The 23,529-nt window shown below is 38.4% G+C and overlaps 2 protein-coding genes across 3 annotated transcripts in view; both read right to left on the bottom strand.

Annotated features, from left to right (window-relative positions):
• The window catches only part of LOC110041658 (SKA complex subunit 2-like), an 11,393-nt gene extending 8,867 nt beyond the window's left edge, over positions 1–2,526 (bottom strand). Inside the window, exons 1-2 of the mRNA XM_089279172.1 lie at positions 2,388–2,526; positions 724–813 (exon numbers count right to left, since the gene is read on the bottom strand). Coding sequence (XP_089135298.1) covers positions 724–813; positions 2,388–2,429 — 132 coding nt within the window. The 5' untranslated portion in view covers positions 2,430–2,526. The remainder of the gene's footprint in view (positions 1–723; positions 814–2,387) is intronic.
• A 1,060-nt stretch (positions 2,527–3,586) lies between these two features.
• On the bottom strand, positions 3,587–20,948 carry LOC149097434 (uncharacterized). Of its 2 annotated transcripts, none has more exons than XM_089279710.1 (6): positions 20,808–20,948; positions 13,425–13,521; positions 12,447–12,587; positions 5,203–5,340; positions 4,542–4,688; positions 3,587–4,354 (listed from the first exon to the last, which is right to left on the bottom strand). In XM_089279710.1, exons 2-6 carry the CDS (start codon positions 13,491–13,493, stop codon positions 4,232–4,234), a joined length of 618 nt encoding a protein of 205 aa, XP_089135836.1. In that variant the 5' UTR covers positions 13,494–13,521; positions 20,808–20,948; the 3' UTR covers positions 3,587–4,231. The 2 variants fall into 2 exon arrangements, with proteins under 2 accessions (XP_089135836.1, XP_089135837.1); XM_089279711.1 differs by lacking the exon at positions 20,808–20,948 and adding an exon at positions 16,599–17,556.
• Between the last annotated feature and the right edge of the window lie 2,581 nt (positions 20,949–23,529).

Genomic DNA, 23,529 nt, shown 5'->3' with positions numbered 1-23,529 from the left:
ATTTTTATCTTCATAGGTGTTATCATTATTCATGTTAGTTTTGTTCCTTTAACCTCATTTCAATTTGTTGGTGTAAACTGCATTCATGATTGAAACATCTTCGCATCTTCTTTAGAGGACTTTTGCAATCTTCGGTTATCTTCAGAAATTTTCAGAAAATGTTTGGAAAATATTCAGAAACGTTTGCCTGGCCTTTGAACAACTTTGAAGAACCTTTGGAAATCTTTAGAAAGTGGTCAAAATCACCTAAAACATGTTATGTATTGTGAGAATTTTATATAATAAAAAGAAAATTACATGGTTGCTTGGAGATACAAAATTTCTCTTCTCATGTTGAAAAATATTTTTATTACTCGAAGAGAAATTTCGTACATCAGGGTAGCTATGTAATATCCTCTATAGTTGAAGTCTATACAGGCTTTTAGCCAGATGGGTGCTTTTAGCCAGATCGGTTTTTTTTTTTTTTGCTCATTTGAGCTGAGGCCCTTTATAACATTTTGGACAGCCACTTTTCAAAGTATTACGCACCAAGAGCCTGTCTTTAAAGCCCGTACCTTATGACATAGGACGTCAAACAATGTTTCTTTGAATCTAGTATAGTATGCTTACAATTTTAAAGTTTTAAAACTGGAAACAGGATTCAAGTTGACACAAAAACAAGGGTATAGGCATTAAGCATACTACAACAGAAACATTTCAAGACAATTCAAATTAATGACAAACCTGTTCCTGGCCATTTTCTGCAAACTGCTGTGAAAACTCTGTTTCTAGTCTAAGAGAGATGTAGTTGAGATCTGAGTCAGCCTTCTGAAACTGTTTAGAAAGAAATTAGATAATGATGTTGGACAATTATTATCACAATAGCTTACACTGTCCACCTGTATACATTCTACTCACAACCCTTGGTACATGATGTGCTCAAAAAATACAAGTCTCCCTACTGATAATAGGAGTGACAAAATTAATGCTACATTCAAGACTTGCTGTGATGCCAAAACCTTTGTTTCAAAATCCAAGACTGACACTTAAACGGTATTATTCTCTTAAATGAATTAAACACATAAAAGCAAGACTCAATGGGAGTCATTGTGGACATAGAGGTTTTCAAGATTTCAAGATCAAAACAAAAGCTTCAAAGACCCAAGAGTTTAAAACATAAAATCCTAGGTGTCTTTTAGGTAGTCCTTCACATAAGCCTTATAGCTGGCTTCCCTAGGCTTCCTTGCCTTATACATTTGATATGTTGTAAATATATTACTTTATAAATGGAAAAATAAAACAAGAACATGAACAAACTGACTCTGCATCAGACCGAGTGACTCATAGGTACATGAACCAGAGTCTTAAGCATGAAATAATAGGCCTTATCACGGTTTTCGACACCATCTTGACGGGTAGGCAAAGCAGTCAGAAATTACAGTGTTTGTATGGGAATCCAATGGCAAATAACTTTTTCCAAAATTGATACATTTGTCTGTAAAATTTGGCTGGGTAGAAGGATGTCTAGACGCGTTTCGCAGGAAAAAAAACAGACAAATGTATGGAAAATTAGAAAAATTAACTGAGCATCTTCTAACCAAGCGACATCCTTCAAACTTGGTGAATACAATCTTCTACCTAGTATTTCAATGTTTTGATTCACAAATTGGCTGGGTAGATGGACGTCTAGAGGTGGTTCGTGGGGAAAAAAATACAGTCAAATGAATGGAAAATTAGAAAAATTAACCAAGCATGTTCTAACCAAGCTAACTTCTTCAAACTTAGTGAATACAATCTTCTACCTAGTATTTTAACATTTTGATTCACAAATTGTGTAAATTTTAATTTTGGAAAAAGTTATTTGCCACTGTAATCCCTAACTGCTTTGCCTACCCGTCAAGATGGCGTCGAAAACCGTGATAAGGTCTATTAGTTTGGAGTGTTTCTACTCCACCATTACATCAAGTGACAAAGCTCAAATGTCTGTGCGGTACCAAGACTTAGCTTATACTTAACTAATAGGTAACCTTATACAAGTACGACATTCATGAGTGTAGAAATTTTTCAGCTGAAATCTCTTTACATCCTCTCAAACCTGCCGTAGACACTATTTCAACAAATGCATAGATTTCAGCAACTGTAACTTTCTAACACATACGTCACCCCGATCTCTACTTTCAGCGTAGCAACTGGATAAATATCATACGCTTATCGTCCTTATTGATCATGACTTTCAATTTTCGTATTTGGCGCCAAAAACAGCGACACTCGTGCTGGGGAAAAACGTTTCCATACGAGCAAAGAATTGAAAGAAAATATCACGGAAAACATGATGCACAGTACACATTATATGTCGATTCGATACACAAACAGTTCTAAAACGGCGACAAAAAGGAGGTTATAATTACCAAAGCTTCCAGTTTATCAACGGCAGACTCCATGGCTGACATTTGGATTAAATTGATATGTTATGTAAAAAGCACGAAAATTAATACTAGCCCCAGGGCTCAGGAACGAATATAGGTCGGCAATGCGTACGTGTAGGAATGAGCAAAAAACTCGTACGATACGTGACACTGAAGAAAAGTCGGATATAAGGCTAAAATGCTCTGAAAAGTGTCAAATTTGTTCTGTTAAACTAAACTTTTCGGGCTTAGCCCTTCTTCAGTAGGTGGATTTAGCCACACCATACAAAAAACTGTACGCGTACGCACGCACGGAAAGGGCGCGCATGAAGTACAAAGTAAACAAATAGGAAAACGACTGTTTTAGCCGACGTAAGTGTAATACGCGCTAGACCCAAAGTCACAAAAAATTGAAGTTAATGTTCAGTCCGTTCGGTCGAAGCGTGCCCAGTTTGAAGATTAATCTCATTTCATGCTGCTAGCGGCTGATGTTACTGCAAAAGCACTGTTTCAAGCCACAGACCACGATGTTATCGAGAGAGTGGGAGACGGAGTTGAAATGTTCCGCGGCTACGGGAAACCCACGCGATCGGTTTCAAATGCTGCGGAGGTGCTCTCTGAAACGTTCCCGTAGTCGTCTTCCATTCTCTCCGATGTATAGACAATTGCAGCGACGACAAGAAATGCAACACACAACATTCTCAGACTGACAGGTGAAGTGGTCACGGATGTTCTGTGCGCTCTTCGGCCCTTGTAGAAAAGTGTGAGAAGTTATGTGCTTGCATGTCTGGCATCGAGGCCGTCGGCAGGGCAATACACCGTGTGCTTGCACCCTCTATTGTTGAGATTTCAGGCGCCGCTCTCGTCCTTTTCATTTGATGTCGTTGGTAGAGTGCTTATAAGCTATTAGTGTTAAGTGGACTCCAAATATGCAACTAGACCCACCCACCCCCACTCCCTTCCCGACTTCCATATTGTAAGCCCTAACACCCGTTGAAACGTAAAATTCCTTGGGAATAATTTTAAACGTGGCTCGCTCCCCGATAAAGAACCACTTACCCCAGGAAAGAAAAATGCCACCCCAAAGGTGTTTTGGTTAAAAACAATTTTAGGGCTTTCTTAGCTGCTACAATTAAGTATTGAGAACAATTAACTGGAACTCATCTTGTATGGCATTGATGAAAAGAGAGAAGGTGTTCAAATAATGTGTGATAGTATTTTTTATTGTCTAGATGACTATTTTCCAGCTCCACTCAGCAGAGTTCAAATAACACATGTAACAAGCAGTAATAGAAATTTACAGTCTTGCATGCTACGCACCGTTGTCTAATACGATTTTATAGAATGATTGTTGTGATATTCACTGGCATGAGCAATAATTGTTCATATGTGCATGATAAACTAATTAAAATGCTTATAAGCAAAATGCGACACCGTTCCATACAAAAATGTATTACATTCTTCTACCATGCTTCTTCTAGCTATTGATCAGTAATATTCTTGGTGAACTTTCTCACTGTTACAGCTTGAAGAGTTGAAACTGTTCTTATCGGTAAAAATAATCAACGAGGCGAAAACATTGCACTGTGGCAAGATTTCACCGAAAGGCCATGAATTAATCGCCTTTTTCAGTCATTCTTTTCCAGTATACTTCGTTGTTGTTCCTGAAGGCCGTGAACATCCACCGCATACGAATCGAATTTGCTTGTAAATAAATAGCTGCACAGTAATGCTAGATTAGCAACGAATAGAGTTTATTTACTGAGCCGCTTAGACGTCGTCAAGAGTCCATGTCTTACTCTTCGTCAGAGACGCGGAGAACTGTGCAAGTCTTTTTATCCATGGCCCTAACGGTACTGCTGTAGCTTTGGCCTTTCCTTCACACATTCGTTATCTTCACAGATTAGCCGAGCCTCGCTGCACGGACAATCGGCGTTTGTCAAGCAAGAACCCTTGAAGATTCCAGGACACTGAGAAATAAGAAATAGAAGTGTTAAAGAAAAGGAAGTACACGTAACTTTTGAGAACACCCTGCGATTTCACTTCCAAATAAGTGTCTAATTTGAATGGCTCAACTGCAAAAGCTGACGCCAAATTTAGCTAGACCTTTTTTTGGCTATGTACAGCTCATGGTACAATGTCAATATTTTAACTTACTGGTTGTCTGTTCATGATATCTGCCAGTTGATGTATCTCTTGTTTAGGTCTGTCCTTCACACATTCGTTATCTTCACAGATTAGCCGAGCTTCGCTGCATGGGCAATCAGCATTTGTCAAGCAAGAACTCTTAAAGATTCGGGGACACTGGAAAATAATGGATACAAATTAGGAGTGGTCATTTCAGTGAACAATAATTTCACCGCCAAAGACATGTCTACCAATGGCTGAGGGCCCCGTCCACCGTGACTACGCCAGAGAAATTTGAAAACGCAGCTTTATTTCTACGGTTAGGCTTAACGTCCACACTAATCCGTCACGAAAACAAAGCTTTTAAAAAACGTTCTCTAAAACGAAAAACGCCAGCTTTTCGTTTTCGTGTGGGCAGAAGACAGTTTGAGAACGGAGCTTTTCGGAAAAGATGGCGCCGCGATAATCGAGTGATTTCCCTGACCGAGTTTTCCTCAAACACAAATCCAAAATGACCGGTGTTTGTTGCGTTTTTAAATTCCTCCGGAGTAGTATGGGCGGAAAACATTTGATGGGTTTCAGAGTGAAACCTCTGTTTCAAATTCCTCCGGCGGTAGCGAGGACGGGGCCTGAACCGTGAAAGCAGACGCCAAAGTTATTGAGATCAGTTACTAGCACATAATTAACTTACTGGTTGTCTGTTCATGATATCCGCCAGCTGATGCTTGGGTCTGTACTTCACACATTCGTTATCTTCACAGATCAGCCGACCTTCGCTGCACGGACAATCAGCATTTGTCGAGCAAGAACTCTTGAAGATTCTGTGGCACTGGAAACGAATGGATACAAGAGTTTATGCACTCTGGTTATTTCAGGGAAAATTAATATAACTACCTAAAGATCTTTACTGAATGGTTTAACCTACAAACGTGTCGCCTAATTTAGACTCCCCCCAGGAGAAGGGTCTTAAGGGACCGTTCATTTTTTATAAGGTAGGGGGGGCTGGTGGGATTTGGGGGGGGGGCCATGGGAAAAAAATGGCTTTCGAGGGGGGGCCATCCCAAAAAAATAAGGGAAAAAGGGGGGGTCACGTGAAATATTTTAGTAAAACTTCAAAATGGCATAATGTTTGAATATCAAAAAAATTGCTATAGAATAAATATAGAAGGCAGGATACAAATTTATTACAAACTTTCCTTCTGCTTTAAAAAAACGATTGGCGACAAAAAGCATTTGTAGCTACTGAAAAGAAGTATTTAACACTGTTATTTTCGAATGCAACTTTCACTGGCACTCATCTTCATCTTCGCTGTCATCGAGTTCTTCGTCGCCGCTTGTGCTGCTATGGAAGTCTGTTTCACCAATGCTGCAAGAAGCAGCAATGCTTTCCGTCAGAGTGTGCTCTTCAGGGTACATGAAGGTGTAAACATAATCTTTGACTTCCTGCTCAAGGTTTGTGGTGAAATAATTCCCTTCCAAGAGCTGTGCAATGTATGGCCCATCTCTTCTAAATAACGACGTGGCAACATCCTCAACTTTAATACACTCTTCCAGGACGGCCGTTCTAGGAGGGTACACAAGGCATTGTGGAAGATCATTTCCTAGCGGGTTTCCAACACAGATTCCATAAACTCGTTGGACGTTGTTTTCAGTCCGCTTCCTCTTTCTTTCATTTGACTTTCTGCGGTTTTCTTTTTTCCTTCTCCTTTTGTTGATGTGCTGTTTGAGTGTGCCCTTGAATATGCTGTTATAATTGCTCTTCTTATTTTCTAGTGCTTCCATGTCCTGCGTGACCTTCGTCAACTTAGCTTCTATACATTTGATCTGTTTTACATTAAAACTGTGGGCAAATTCTTCGCCCTGCTTTAAAGCAAGCCCATTCGACTGAAAGAGTGTGGAATCGTGTTCCTTTACATCTTTCAATATGACATTCAACTTTTCCACAATTGCTCTGAGCTCTTTGATGGAAAAGTTCCGTTTTCTTCCATCACTGGGCTTCAACTGGTACCCTGGCACGGAAAACTCACCCGCCCTTTCTGAACAGCCATCCGCACTTAGAAAGATTGCTTCTTTTGCTTGTAAGATGTCAAACTGCCTGGATCGTTCAGCTGTAAACCTTTTCTTAAACGACTCGTCGCTTTCGCCATTATTGCGCATTTTGGAATTTTGCGCATTTAAAAAGCAGCAAGAGTGAGAAAGTAAAGGCAATTGTAAGACATTCATGCTTGCAGCAGAAGAGGCCTCTCAAAGCTGGCCAACCAACACTGAGAAATGCCAGGACATTGACACAAAATGACAACAGGGCAAGTGCTGACAGCAGTGAAACGGATGAAAGTGACAATGATGAGTATGACAGTGATGCCATCGACTCTGGGGGAGAAGATGACTCAAATGACGTCATTCTTGCATTCATCAATTCAGATGAGGAAGATGCCAATGAAAGGCCAAATGCCACACGCTCAGGGCGAGCCATAACTAGGAGATCCGAAATTGACTTCTCTTTCTTTTGATTTGTTTTTTAAACAACAGCTCTCTGTCGTATAGGGTCTTCATAGTGAGCACAATAACGTGAAGTAGGGGGATAATAGAGAAATATTTAAAAAGTTGAAATCTAAATATTGTTTGTTCAATTTTTTTTTTTGGGGGGGGGGTCATCCCAAAAAATGACCGCTATAAAGGGGGGGCCATGTGAAAAAATTGGTAAGCTGAGGGGGGTCATGCGATTTTTAAATGGTGCTTCCCAAATCCCACCAGCCCCCCCTCCCTCATAAAAAATGAACGGTCCCTAAACCCTGACCGTATTTAAGATTGAGGCAAAAAAATATCTGATGCCCTATTTAATAATAATAATAATAATAATAATAATAATAATAATAATAATAATAATAATAATAATTTAATTTAAGGCCCAAACCCGAAAAATGACACCCTATTGAGGGGAAAAACAGAAACTAAGGAAAGCGTGAACGAGCCAACTTTATTCCGTTTCTGTCAGGAGCCATAATCGGGGACGGAGACCGTAAGCGCGCGCCATTTCAAGTATTGGGGTTGTCCCCATGATCAATAATTCTATTTTTAGAACAAATTGCGCCATCACCTGCGACACACGCGCGTACATGCTGCGAGGATTTTTGCGGATGTCGCGCGGGGGAAATGGCGTCCGAAATTCTCGAAATTTTTCATGTTTTTGGCCCACAACCCAACGCGTTTACGCTTGTTGGAATTTTGCTTAACTACTTTCGTCGTATGCTGCTCCAGTCTGAGTGAAGTAAGACAGTGTCAAATTTAGGTATGTTCCGCTGGAAGCTTATATATATCGCTGACCAAGTTGTGTTTCGACGGATGCTTCTTTTACATGAGCTGTACATTACTCCACTTTAAATTTCACATATGTTGAAGATTAACAGCTTTTCCATTACACAGCAAAAAACTAGCTGGATATGTATGGGTTATTGACCAAGTGTGAGGTCAAGATGGCTGGATATTGACCAAGTTCTTTTTTTGCGTGTTTATGGACCGAGACGGAGTCGAGGTCCAGAAACACGCAAAAAAAGAACGAGGCCAATATCCAGCCATCTTGACCGAACAAGCTTAGTCAATAAAGGATTTATTATATGGCTTTCGGGGAAATTTTTCTTGCGGGACACGGCGGGTAGTCCCGAGCGGGCAAGATAGCTCCACCTTGCCCGCTCGGGTAGCCAATCACAGCGCAGGATTTGATTCATCTTGCCCGCTCACGGAGCTAGCCATATAATAAATTTAGATATAGCAGAGCTTCAGGACTTCATAGTTTCCTAGCTCCTCTTGCCACACGCTTGCGAGGAATTTGTCAGTCTATCGCGACCGAAAAGTAAAACAAAATAATTGCTAGTTTGAGTTTCGCTTGAATTGTAAGCAACGCTTGATGTTTCATCAAGGCTTAATAACTTTACGTCCATAGATACTGCTCAGTTTTATTCGTGTAAAAATCCAGTAAATTCTCTGTTGTCGATGAATGAGAGCGCCCGCCGATGCGTGTCTTGCACAGTCAGTAAACATGACAAATTGTGCTTCCGCCGCACTTTCGTGTGAAAGCGTACATCTATGGGGCGCCGTTTGTAAATTTATTATTTAGACCGAATTTATGCCATTTTCCCCTTATTTATAAATAATTGGAAATGCTACAAAATTTGTCTATAAATAAGACTCAAGAACTTGTCTGTTGATATGTAAATAATTATTTTAGGTACGTCCTGGTTTATAAATAATCTTTTACCATAGAGTTATTATATATAAATAATAAACTAAACAACTTCAATTATTTATAAATCAGGTCATCTCTAAAAAAGTATTTTACATATCATAAAGTTTGTAAATCCCATTATTTATAAATAAATTACTTCGCCGGGAGTGTAAATTCATTATTTAGAAATAATAAATTTCACCTTACCGAGTGTAAATTTATTATTTATAAATAATGAACTTCACTGAGTGTGTAAATCCATTATTTAGAAATAATGAATTTCTCCTCGCCCAGTGTAAATTTATTATTTAGAAATAATGAACTTCACTGAGTGCGTAAATTCATTATTTAGAAATAATGAATTTCACCTCGCCGAGTGCAAATTTATTATTTATAAATATGAACTTCATTGAGTGTGTAAATTCGTTATTTAGAAATAATGAAGTTTCATCTCGCTGACTGTAAATTTACTATTTAGAAATAATGAATTAAACGTGTGTGTAAACTCGTTATTTAGAAATAATGAAGTTCCATCTCACCGAGTGTAAATTTGTTACTTAGAAATAATGAACTTCACTGAGTATGTAAATTCATTATTTAGAAATAATAAAAGCATGAATGACTGACCCAGCGTCTCTTGCCCGATCGATTTCGGAGGCTGTTTCTCGCGCTATAAGTGAGACAGTTAATGCTGCCTTTGCTCAGGTACGTATGCAGCCTGAAATTCAGCAGTGCCGGATCTAGGGGAGCCCCCCCCCCCCCCCCCCCTTATTTTGGTTAATTGCGTTTAAGCGAGAATCACGCTTCAAATATCAATTACGTAGTTCTTATTCACTCAACAATTCGCCAGCTCACACTGCAACAGGAACAACGACAACGACAACAACTACTCAAAGGCCGAGGTAACAGGTAAATTTTAAGCCAAGAAATTGCTGCATGAAGAAAACGCAGAACGTTAAAATCGGGAAATCGAATAATGTATTTACATGCTTAGATAATTCTTTGTAGCCTGCGAACAGGCTCACGTTGGAGCACAAACGCGCTCGGCTTAGCTGAGAGCGAGAAATCGACGGGCGAAGTCGCGAGAGGAGAAAGTCACTTTCTTGGCGCCTCTTTCCCGCCCATCGCTATTCCTCTTCGTCACTCGCGCGTTTGATTCAAACGTGAGCCTGCTCGCAGGTTAAATTCTTTGTGACCTTTGTGACCTTTGGACGGATAGCTGTGTGACACACTTTGTTTGGCTTGATCAAGTCACGGCTGGGCATGTCTATTCCCGGCAAGTCCAAAGATAGTACACGTGGAAAGCTAAATTCAGTTACGTTCAAACCATTATTGAATTTCAATAGAAATCAGACCTTTCACTTAACACGCCAAGCGATTTTTATTTTCTTCATGCAGCAGTTTCTTTTCTTAAAATTTACCTCTTACCTCGGCCTTTGACTAGTTGTTCCTGTCGCAGTGTGAGCTGCCGAATTGTTGAGTGAATAAGTACTACATAATAGGTAGTTGAGGCGTGAGGGGGGGGGGGGGGCAGGGGTCCGGGCTCCCCGGGCCCCTCCCCCAGATCCGCCACTGCTGAATTTCAGGCTGCATACCTACCTGAGCAAGGGTAGCATTAACTGTCTCACTTATAATGCGAGAAACAGCCTCCGAAATCGATCGGGCAAGAGACGCTGGGTCAGTCATTCATGCTTTTATTATTTCTAAATAATGAATTTACATACTCAGTGAAGTTCATTATTTCTAAGTAACAAATTTACACTCGGTGAGATGGAACTTCATTATTTCTAAATAATTAATTTCTAAATAATGAATTTACACACACGGTCAAATTCATTATTTCTAAATAATAAATTTACAGTCGGCGAGATGAAACTTCATTATTTCTAAATAATGAATTTACACACTCAATGAAGTTCATTATTTATAAATAATAAATTTACAGTCGGCGAGATGAAACTTCATTATTTCTAAATAATGAATTTACACACACAACGAAGTTCATTATTTATAAATAATAAATTTACAGTCGGCGAGATGAAACTTCATTATTTCTAAATAATGAATTTACACACTCAATGAAGTTCATTATTTATAAATAATAAATTTACACCCGGGGAGGTGAAATTCATTATTTCTAAATAATGAATTTACACACTCAGTGAAGTTCATTATTTAAAAATAATAAATTTACACTCGGCGAGGTGAAATTTATCATTTCTAAATAATGAATTTACACTCCCGACGAAGTAATTTATTTATAAATAATGGGATTTACAAACTTTATGATATGTAAATAACTATTTTGGAGGTGGCCTGATTTATAAATAATTGAAGTTGTTTAGTTTATTATTTATATATAATAACTCTATGGTAAAAGATTATTTATAAATCAGAACGTACCTAAAATAATTATTTACATATAAACGGATAAGTTCTTGTGTCTTATTTATAAACAAATTTTGTGGCATTTCCAATTATTTATAAATAAGGGGAAAATGGCATAAATTCGGTCTAAATAATAAATTTACAAACGGCGCCCCATATACATCGAACTCAAACAATAGCTCTATAGTTTTTAAATATGTTTAAGATTGATAAATGTTTGAGAACATATTAAGAGCTTAGCTGAAAATATGTGAATAAAGCAGAAATAATCAGCAAAGTTACGATGACGCTTTCTTTAATCAACTTGGAATTACGATTTCGATTTTGTTGATCGAGTTATCAAAACTCCTTGTCTATTTTCATTTTCGCAGTGTAAAACTTCACTATGCTTATGTTGAAGAAACACAAATGATGTTAGTAGCCTTTTTTGCGTTCGTGAAATTTGTTGTAGCATCTCAGCACAAAAGATAACGAAAGAAATCTTTGTCAAGATTTGTTGACAATTGAAAACACCAACTCGGACTTGAAAGTGCATAAGCTGCACTATGCAAATGAGCTAATTGTACGCGTCAGACTTTCCTTTCAAAAACTTTTGCAAACTCACCAAACAAGCAGAAACAATAAAACATCAAAACAGGTTTTGGTTATGATTAACCATTGTCTGAAAAACTCACAAATTAACTCGATACCAGAGTAGAGAGTTTTCTTGCTATATTCTTAAGTCAGAACAAACGCAAAAACATACGCGTAAGCTTGCAACTAGCGTGAGCAGATCTTATTATTCATTCCCAGCGCGAGATTGAAGTCTTGTTTTCGACCCTGAAAAACCCACCTTTTCCGTTAGCTCAGAGCATAACACTACATATAAGCGCCCTGGTTCGTATTCCCTGCCTTATTCCCTGCCTTATTCCCTGCCATCGCTGTGAAAAATACGCAAGAGAATCTCTCAACTCTCACTATTTGATCACGCAACGTGACAACATCCACGCCAGAGCCCCTGACATGTGCGTGAATCCGCGCGGATATATGACGTCAGGATGGCGCAATTTGTTCTAAAAATAGAAAAATTGTCCCATATCATAGGTGCGCGCGAATCCCGAGACTTACGGTCTCCGTCTCCGATTATGGCTCCTGGTTTCTGTAACATTGGAAGTTAACGAATGGTTAAGTGTTAACAGATCATTTGTTTTTCGTTTAATTTAGCTGGGACTTTTCCAACAGGGGCAAAAATGATACCCCATCATCGAAAATCTAAAAAAGACCCTACCCTTTCCCGCGACACAACTGTATTAATCAACAGGACAGCATTGTTACTTGTAACTTACTGGTTGCTTTCTTCTTATGTCATCGACAAAAGTCCTTCTCTCGCAGATGTTGTCGTAATTGCAGATTAGCGTAGAATTGTGACGGTTCACGCATGCGCATTCATTGTCCTCACTGCACCGTCGGCCACGGATCTTGGCGCACTAAGATTTAAACATTAAATCAATTCATTATTGTTTGTGAGCTCTCTTCTGCTCGTTGTAATAGGTTCCCTAGGTGTTCTCTACGAATCAGGGCGTGCATGGAGAACAAATAAGGGCCTGGAAACGGGTTGCACATGTCATTCAGTGATGTCATGCGCTAAATCGAGCAATCTGGAAGAGGAAGCCTGGAAACTAGGCTGAATTCAAACGGTACAGTCAGCCTTTCTATCATCAGTATGGTATGGTATTACTGGAATTCCAAATCTTTGGATTAACAGCGCCAGGTCACGGTGGGAAAACGTGATCGACTAAAAACGCACGTGAGCGGAACTTGAACAACATGCCGGGAACAAAGGTCTAAAAGCAAACTGGTCTGAGCATCGAATGAGACTTCTGATAAAGAGCAGCAGAACCACCAAGAACGGAGAATGAAGTTCAGAGGCCAAAATAATACAAAAGAGAGAGAGAGAATAACAAAAAAAGAGATAAAAACGTGACTTCTCTGCGGGAGAGCGACATAAAATGTTAACAAAAAAAAAAACAAAAAAAAAGCGTGGTTTTCGTTATAGATATTGGTATCTGTGGCAAAAGTCTTTGCCATTTCTTCACTGAGTTACGAAACATTTAGATCAACTGCAAAGTGCATAATTCATCTTGTTTATTGTCATTTTAGTTTTCACGTTGCTCGTAATAAATGTTACTAAAATGTTACTAAATGAAAGAAAATATAAATCAACAAATGATTACGCGAGGTGGCCTGTTAGTTTTAAGGAAGTGAACAGATTACATTGCCAAGGAAATGGCCAATAAAGAACTGAACCCAAGGAAATAACTTACGTGTCTCCGAGTTGGTGTGGCCTCAATCAAAGCCAAGGCTGCAAACAGCACAAGTAGAAATTTCAGCATCGTCTCCTTTGCAAACCTCTTTCCAAACCTGCGACAAATCGCCGAATGTAAGTTGTATAACCGGGTCAATATTACTCAATACTGTGCTCAAACTCCAAAGAATTCTTCAGTTCGATGAAAGACACGACATTTATCACACAGCCGCATATGTTCTGCAGGTAAGAGCACAAGTTTTTGCCTAAGGCAGACAGGTGTGGAGATATGAGAATGGGGTATTTAAGTGGAATATAAGTGGGATTATCCAAGACAATATTTGGCATAGCTACAAATAAACACAGCCAAATAACAATGTTGTTTCTGGGAATTAATCAATATTTAGATATTGGTGAAGCCCGTCAGTTTTATCACGCACAAGCCAGAAAAGTAATCTTTCCGAGCAGTGAGCTAAAAGTGAGACTATGTCGCTAATTATCAAGTTCTGCGCTAAGAGCATGACAACTTGACGATAAATTAAGCAACGTCTGTCGCTGTTTAGTAATTTTCTTTGTTTATGTTTGAGCACCATGTAATTAAACGTGATCCGCTTCATCGTAAGAGGATCTCAAAGGTGTTAATAAACTTAAAAACATAGCCTAAATTCTATCCCAATGAGGAAATTGTCACCATTATGGAAAGTCGAGCGTCAAATATTTGACTATAATCAAGTCATTTGCACTAGGTCTCGTCAAAAGACAGTCGCAACTGACCTTTAAAGTGAACATCACGATTAGAATAAATTGAGAGATTGATCAAAACTAATCGCTATCTCGATTCGTGTACAAACCTTCAAAGCCTCCACCCCAATGTCACGAAATTTTCTTATATAAAATTACTTTGAAATCCAAGAAAACTTAGCAGTAATATTCAAAGGTAACAAACGTCAAAGTGGTATTACTACCATAAGTCAGAGAAGAAAAGGTAAACCGAATAGATAAAATTTGAGAAGGTCGAACTTGCATTCAAAAATTAAGCTTAAAACTTCGGAGGGTAACCAATCCGTGACGTCATTTCCATCTGGAGGGTCTGGGGTTTACCTGATAACTGAGAATTGGTCAGAATTTTATCTGTTAGCTGAGAAACAAAGCGTTTTTAACTGATTAATGAGATCTGCAAAATTTACTGATAACTGAGACATGGGCTAAAATTAATAACTGATAACTGGAAAATCGCCGAAAATTTAAGTGATAGAAACATTTCGGCAGCCTCATCCAAATCCACTATTTGTATCCTGTCGAAAGCAAAAACTTGTACCTGGTTGGAGTGTTGCCTACAGCTTTTGCCGACATGGCATGTGTAATTCTGCCTAACAAGCTCAGTGGCTTTCAAACCTTGTATTCCAAACTATTTAAAGTGACGATGATCGACTCATGTTTTGAAATTTTCGGCAAGCGACACATTCTGCCTATTGAATGATTTCGAGGAATTCATTCTGATAGGGCACGCATTTCAAGCAAATGATGTCTGTCTCAACCTTTCTTCGAACTGAAAGTCAGTGAAGACTTACGAGTATGACCATAACTGAAATGTAAGAAGGTGAGGGTAGGCAATTTTGTCCAGTGTCTTAAAGTCAGTACCAGAATAGTAAGTTAACTGCCAAATAATTATGCCTGATACATCATGTCTTATAACTCTAATCGCGAACAAGGTAAAAACAATTCTTTCCCCGAGGAGAGACGGTTTGATGCAACAGCCACGATGACTATTGAAGAAAACAAGAGCGGTTAATATTCCTTACTGCGTGGGCGAGACAACCAAATCACTTTGTTGTTTACTGTCAACTTGGTGCCGTATAGGCCGCTTTGTTTATCAGTGTCGGCTTTTTGTATAATACAATATTGTTTTATGCTTGATCTCTTACCGTTGCTAGATTTTTTTTTCCACTAAATTCTGCATTTCTCTTATCTTCGAAGCTTCCAGCATTTCATTTCAACATGTTTGTCTAGTTTGAAAACAGGAACTGAAGCTATAAACGCACAATATCTTCCAGGAAATAAGCCCTAACATGAACAACATTTGCCGGCACGCCGAGTGGACAAAAGATTGATACCCACACAACAAACACCCACTTAAGAGGAATTTTGCTTGCTGAGAACTAACGCCACATTTGTTTTTCCCGAAAAATAATTGTGGTTTCACTTTGATACCTAACTTAGCCACACAAAGAGAGGGAGCATTTCTTTTCGCCACAACTCATAACTGCGGTTTAATTTCCAACTTAGCGAGACAAAAACATTTTGCCGGTCGAAAATAACTGTGGTTTCACTGCACTTGGCTGGATAAAAGACTAGACTGTTGTTAACAAAAACAAGAAGATTTTATGATGTAAACAGAATGAAACAGTTTAATGATTTTCATGATCAAAGATACAAAGTCCACTGCTTTCAGAGTAACAACAGGGGTACCGACAGAGACCGCCTCTTGACCGAAAACACGTGAAAATAAGCGATCAGTTAACTCAACACATGCCGCAAACATTTTAATTAGCTATAAATCGAAAATGTCATATCTTCTTGAACACAGCATAAATCAGTTTTGCCGACATCTCAGTAAATTGTGTGGAAAGGGATATTCGACTTGTACATTAGAAGATCAAGACAGAAGTCAGGAGCAATTTTTATCGACTTTTAGAGACAACACCCCATTAACAAGAAATAATTAACCGTTTAGATACTTCAGTTAAGTTTGTTTTGAGTTTCTGTCATGATATTGGATAGAAGGATAACGGAAATTATTCAACAGGATCTGTGATCGATATTTTTAATTACCTTTGTCGGAGTCGCACAAAAACGAAAACGAATAAGCAAACAGACAAATTCCAATAAGTAAAATTTAACTTATATACTGTTAGAATAAATTAGATATCAGACCATATTTAGATGAAGCTGGTCCTTATATGTCACAGTTATAGCCCGTACATTGCTTTTAAGTTTTGTGTGACACGTATTCAAAGTGGATTTAATTGAAAAAATCGATACATAAGGATAAAAGAGACGAATGCCCTTAACATGGCGAAGTCAGTATCATAAACAAGCTTAAGAAACACTGATTTCTTATGAAGAATAGATTCTTACGAAAAAAATCCATCTGGTCAGAAAAAAGAAAAAGAAACTTAGGTGTCTCACATACCTCAAAAGCAAGCTGTTTTGGTAAATCGACCAATCTTCGCTCTCCGCGGTTTTTATCTCGTTCTGGCACTCTAAAGTTGATTTGAACTCTTACTCTTCACTGACGTAATGGCCTGAAATACTCAACAAACTGCAAAATATACGCACTTATACAGATGGTACGCCATATCACGCCGAAATAAGAATGTCTGAAATTTTCAGAACAATACCACTCCTCGCGCTACATACAACGAGATAACAAATGGTTTGAGGTCAGCTGGCCGTGAAGGATAAATCAAATATTTTGGTCATTTGTAATATCATGCTTTTATGCCCGGTTTTATGTCACTTATATGTCTCATACTGTTCCGGGTTTGTTAAATACAGAAAATATTATGTCATTACGAGAAAACAGATGGCGTTACAGGCATTTTGAGTTACAGTTAAACAGACGGAGTCTGTTTTTTTTTTTTTTCTCGTTTTGTTTTTTTGTTTTGCCACAGTGTTTTTTTTTTCTTTTTTTTTTTTTTTACAATCACTAGATACAAACTGGGAACCTTTCAACAGTCAAAGTGTTGTGGACTCAACGTGCAACAAGCAAACTTGAGAGTAAAACACGAACTTTGTTTTTTTTTTTAGAATTCTCCAGAATGAAACTCAGGTGGAGCGAAGAAACATTACAATCTATGCAAATTATGTCAGGCATCTCTCGAGACTGAATAGTTATCAAAGACCAGTTATTACAAGAAACTGTTTCAAATTATCGCAAATTTGCCTTTAAATATTCCCGTTTCCTTTCGTTGTGGGAGGTGTTTTCACTGTATTCCTGTATCCGCCATGACATGCCAGTGGCTTCGTGGACGGGTATCCCGCAGCTTGATTCATTTTCATAAGTTTGTAGAGCCTACTGTGCGAATTAGCCGTTTTATCATAACTTGATGAGGTATATAGATGCCCACGATGGATAAAAAACATTTCAGAAATAACTGAGATATGTTCGATACTCGCTTAGCGTGTTTATGACCCAAGTTTCATTGATTTATTTATATATGTAATTGCAGATAACGATTAACTGCGAAATTTTCCCTTTTTAAAAAGACAAACAATTAGTGATAAAATCTTCTTTAATAATGCCTTGTTTGCTACTGAAAAAGGTTAGCTCCACTATAAAAGAAGTCATTCTGTATTCTTTTAAATGGACACAGTACAGTTATGAAAAAAGTTGTGAACGTTGCAAGATGGAAAAACAGTTTCTTTCAACAACAAAATCGACAGAGGTTCTTACTCGAAAGAGTTTGCGAGCCAATAATAGCCATCTGGAAAGGATTTGGTGGAATTCATCTAGGACCTTCTAAAATTTTGTTTCAAAAAATATTTTTTTAAAATGTTCAAAAAACGACGGGTATTGGAATGGAAGAACACTTACGTAATGTAGAAATTTCCTACGATTATCTCTCCCAGATGAACTCCTTGGTGATTTGTTGGAACAACTGTTAAAGCTGCTTTGTATTTCAAGCAGTGGCAAGTCAATGCACAGCCATATTTCATGAACCACCGGGCGACAACAAGCACCTTTTCATGCATGCAACTGGATCCAATCACTATCAAGTCGAACTCAGTAGTGCTCAGCCGGTAGTGGTAAATTGTTCGACAGACGTCTTCCTTTCTAGCCTGTCTTCCATCTGTAAAAACCATCCGCTTCTCGCAGTAGGTCTTATGTACATGTCTCACTAAAGATGTTTATCCGAAATCAAAAATCAATTGATGTTTCTACCCATTCTGGCTAGAATATTCAGAACGGTTTTCTATTTCTCTCTCTCATTTGCAGGCCTTAACTCGTTATAAAAGTAATTGGTTACAGCAATAACTGCTGAAAGACTCGCTAAATGACCACATGACGGCTCCCCAAATGTGCTCTGAATATTTCAGCTTTACTTTGTTCAAATCCAAGATGCTTGCTTCTTGTTTATCTGACAAAAAGAACTTAGCCGTTTTCCGAAAGTTACCCTGAAGGCGGACCAGCTTTATGTTATGCAACGGAAAAATGCCATTAATTACTTTATTTGATAGGTTTTAAGGTCTTAGTTGGGCCTCTGAATTCTTTACTTAAGGAAGTGGAATTCAAGCCATCTCCGTGTGAGAATTTGCATCCTCGGCAAGTCTTCGACTGTTACATGATATAAGCAATTTGATCTTTGTTCTGACGTACAGTACTACAAGTACCCCAGGTTTTAAACTGTTAAACATAAGATAACAATACGTAGTCTCCGTTTGAAATTACTATTTCTCTGAACATTGCTCCGTCTACATAAGAGCGACTCAGCATATCGATCAACAACGAGAATTACCTCTCTCTCTGAAAGGAAGGCTGCTTTTTGAGGTAGGCGGCGTGAATTTGTGCTGTGCCTTTTATTTCTTTACATTTTCCTTGCCAGGTAGTGAAGACGTTTTCTCTCAAAGCTGGCCTGTGATCATATCACGTCTTACCTTTGTTTAACTGCAGGCACTTCGAACTGAACATGTTTGGATCCCTGTTAAGATCTCTTGTCTACCATTTGTAGTTGCCTCTTTTGCTGCCTACATGGCCTAATATCAGCTTAAGTCCCTTACAAGTGTACGCGCGATTATTTGTCAATTTTGCAAACTCTTAAAATTTAACTCTTAATTTGGATAATGACCAAGGTAACGAGTATTTTGGACAGTTCCGAGCGTAATAGTCTTAGCAGATAGTATGAATACATCCTAGTCCAATTTGGAAATAATTGAATCAAAAAAAAATCATCTTTTGGAATTGAGCACCATTACTTATCTTCAGTTTTTGCTTTTTCTGTTAGACAAATTGTTTGAGATGAGTCTCAACTCTCTAAAACTGAGTAGTTCTTCGCGGGCAGTGTAACTGAAACAACTATTTCTGCATTTTCCATGTATTATAACAATTAACGGTCTCTTGTTGGCGAGTAGCTTCCAGTGAGAAACTTTCGAGCCTGAACCGCTTACTACAAAAATAGGTAAGTTTGTCTCCATTTCTAGGAACTCAGTGGAAGAAATGCTTATTCGGTATCAATGATTTTCGGCATAAACTACGCAACAGAATTGTACATCTCCACGATTGACAGGCAGAAATTCTGGACGCGTTTTCAACATTTGGCCGAACTAAGTCTCTGGAATCTGGAATTTTGAGGCGTGGCACTTTGGGACGTGATCTGGCAAGTTTGCTATGTATGTACATTATAATTTACACATTATTTTTTTACAGTACGCTTACAGTACGTGCAGTTATTTTTTTCAGACAAATATTTTTGCTCCCTGAAAGATCTATGACACATGAAGTAGGAGATGAAATGCAGTTTATTGTCGATGCTGTGTAAGCGATATACAAAGAAGGCCGGATGAAAAAGGATCCTTTTTCGTCACATTCACCAAGCTGAACATTCAATATCACCGTATAGTGCAGATCTGTAGCCAAACCTAATCATAGCAGCATGGAGCAGAGTACGATTGTCACATATGTGTCTAGTTATAGTCGCTGCTATCACCAGTGTGTTGAGATCAGTGTTGACTGAAGCGGTCAAATGGTGGGTAGCGCATTAAGTTCCTGTTGAGAGAACTCCCGAACTATTTTCACCAGGAGACACTTGAATGGCATGCAAAATGCGCGTCTTTATCATCACATTTGCATTGAAATATTCACTTTCTATCAACGACTGAGAATTTATCCCGTTTTGAAATTCAGTCATATCTTTTCCAGTGTTAAGGCGGCATACTTAAATACCCTACAATACTTTAACTTCAGTCTTAACTAGAAGCAGTCTGATATACCGCAACATATCCACGCTTTTTTAACCTATAGAATGCCACTGACTTTCACAGCAAGTGAAATTCCAAGTTGGTGGGCAAACCTTGTGTGGGCGATTTCTTTTCTGCTCTGAGCAAAACACATGCACTACAAAAACAAACCTAAGGAAAAAATTCACACTGATTTTCACTGGTGCTCAAATGGACTCACTAACTCTCGTCTGAGGAATCAAAGATTTCCTTCGTTCTGATTCGTTTGACATTGAAACAAAGCACGTATTGCCCTTGTTTTTCAGATGTGAATCAAAAACAACCAAACACTGATAAGATAGAAATGCCTGGAATAGCGATAAAGGTCTTTTTGACGCATATTTGTGCAGCTAACAATCACGTCGACCTTAACTAAAACAACTGATATTGTGGTGTACATACATACTTTTTGCGGGCTTGCTATGATCACTCTTGAAGTTTCAGTGGTTCACTGCCAGTCAGGTATAACAACTGTGGGTTTATAGCTGTAGAGATCAGGTGTATATCAAAGTCTTAATTCAGTCTACCAGCTTTTAAGACAACGGAGTACTTTATCTCATTTACGTAACTTGTTTATTCCCGACACGTGTCTGAAAATATATATACCTAATCAGTATAATGGACCGAAATATTGACCCCTGGAAGGTTCTCAATCCGTAATCTTTTCATTTTGGGTGGCGTTAAATAAATAATCCAGATTTGAAATGAGTTCAATTATCCCTTGAAAAAATAACAGCATTATTAAGATATCAATATAAATTCTTTCTGCTCTCAATCCGGCATTTGGACGTCAATATACTGAAGTGACATGCCACAACTGATGTCATGAACATTGCAGCTGCGTGGAAATCCTGAATACTCAGGAAAGAACTGGTGAAGATATTAACTTTGACGTTTTTAACTTGGGATTTGGTTAGAATCCCAGTTCAAAACAATCTTAATATTGGCATTCTACATGAAGTCACAAAACACGTTATAAACTGCGTTCAGACGTGCAAAGTAGCAAATTCCGGCTGAACGTCAGTTTAAATGGCCTATAAGCCTCTTTTCCTTTGCGTCCTTATTTCCTTATCTCTAATTCTTAATCTAACCAGAGCTCAAAAGGTGAACAGTTGAGTGTGGTCGAAAAGCTATTGACATATTTTTGTGGTTTTTGGCTACTTTTTTTTTTGTTTGTCTATTCACGAACCTGGTTCTGCAAGATGTTTTAAATTCAGCTTTGAGAACTGAAGTACTGTTGAAAAAATAAGTGCCCTTGTCAAATTGGCAAACAATTAGGAAATATTTAGAGATAACTGCAGGCGTAAGAGATCTAGTCGTCCCAAACCAAAACAGACGATTTGGTTTTGGAAGCGTACATATATAGCATTATAAACACGCTCGGAATGTTAAAAAAAAGTCACAATAAAGTGTTTTTTTATGACTTATTCAGGGTTGATTTGAAAATGTCTCGGGCGCCACAGAGCATACGGTCGAGTTTTGATAGAGTTTCGTTTGAAAGTCCGTATCCTTCTTCTTTAAATCGTCAGGCCTGTCCTAACATTGATTTATGCCAGATTATTTTGCCCTCAAGCATGCAGATAATTAAATCTTACGAGAACACTTCAAAACTAATTCACAAAACTAAATGTATTTCAGATGTGAAACAAATCAGTTTCATCTCTTACAAAGGATGATTTATTTTCTTTCCCAAACAGTGCGTTGTTGATTTGTTCTAGAACTCAGGTGGGTGGCAAAAGATTTTCTTATCGTTTTCATAATCCTGCCCTGAAAACCTTTTCTTGACGCCCGCTCTTTTGATCCAAACCTCAAAAATTTTGACTACAGACAGTATCGATAAGAAAGGCAAAAGATTTAAAAATAAGTCTTGAACTACTCTAGGGAGATAAATTGAGAATCTTTGCGCAGATGTCATCCTACACTGAATTTGACATTGCATGTATCAGTCGTAAGACGAAGAGGAACTTTTGGCGGTTGTGTGTTTGGTTTAGTTTGTCACCCACCTTCAACTCACGTAAAAGGAAATTCCACCTTCCCCATTTTTCAGTTGCCACTGACTTAAGTACGTATTGTCGAGTTTAACCCGGAGTCGGAAAACGATGGCGTAAAATAGGATAAATAGAAAGTGGGCGGTTCTATGTTAATGAGAGGAGAGCGGTTACGTATGTATCAGATATTTCAGGGGGTTTCTGGGGTATTTAAAAATAGCTGGAAAACTTAATTAGTACTGTAATGTTGGATGATCGAAAGACTTGAGAATTCTACGTCCTACGAGGACAAAAACCATCATATTTTACCCGCAGGGAGAAATAGTGCTCTAGTAGATGAGTTATAGAGTGAAGTGGGCGGCGTTCTCCTTTGAGGCTTTTACTTTAAACCTGGGTTATGCTATTTCGGTAGGATGGCGCCCCCCTACGTTAACTTTAAGACACCCCGCAAGCCTTTTACGGGACTTTTGCGACAAATCCGTATCCTAAACGGGACCAAAATGGCGTTTGATGGCCACCAACATGGGCACGAAAGTTATCTGTTTTGCGTGTAATTTAGTTACGGTATTTTGCAATGACTTACTATTTTTAATGTTTTTGTGGGATTCCGCCCTCTTTATGGGCGTCGTCTGACATAAGCCTGGGCAGTGAGACTGTAAAGCTCAAAGTTGGAACTCTCAGTTCCATTCGCTAAAGGGCTTTCATTTTTATAGTCTGCACGATATGGGCGATCTAACATAAGCGTTAACGTTTGCGATAACTGCATACACAAAACGACAAGTTTGTGGGAAGTTGTTTACAAGCGGTACCTGTTAAATGTTACAACGTTATTTGGTTAGGTTCGATCAAAAACATTCAATTATCCGTTATCGAATGCAGCTGCTTTCCAATCCTCCTTTACTAATTTTAGACTTCTTTTAATCTTCCTAAATGACCACCTGCACAGATGATCAGTGTGGTATAATTTTTGTCACGAGTTCCGCTGCAATTTTTGCGGCGCAAAGATTGCAACTTGTTGCAATTTCAGACTAATTTGAACGCAATCTCGCCAGAATTTGTATGCAATGCGATAAAAGGAAAGAGGTTTTTCAGGGCATGTACAGATACCGCATTATGATCTATAACCGAGGTAGAGGTGAT

This window comes from Orbicella faveolata, unplaced genomic scaffold (assembly GCF_042242905.1).
Source record: "Orbicella faveolata isolate gen_17 unplaced genomic scaffold, um_ofav_v1 contig_47, whole genome shotgun sequence".
Taxonomy (NCBI): Eukaryota; Metazoa; Cnidaria; class Anthozoa; order Scleractinia; family Merulinidae; genus Orbicella; species Orbicella faveolata.
The sequence above is the reverse complement of the archived record's forward strand: the minus strand, read 5'-3'. Positions and strand labels throughout refer to the sequence as shown.

What these genes read in the sequence shown, in the direction of transcription:
- LOC149097434 (XM_089279710.1), bottom strand. Translation starts at nt 13,493, where the DNA reads ATGCTGAAATTTCTACTTGTGCTGTTTGCAGCCTTGGCTTTGATTGAG. An exon ending in ATATCATGAACAGACAACCA is followed by an intron (nt 4,689 to 5,202) that starts GTAAGTTAATTA and finishes ATTATTTTCCAG; the next exon opens with TGTCCCCGAATCTTTAAGAG. An exon ending in ATATCATGAACAGACAACCA is followed by an intron (nt 4,355 to 4,541) that starts GTAAGTTAAAAT and finishes CTTATTTCTCAG; the next exon opens with TGTCCTGGAATCTTCAAGGG.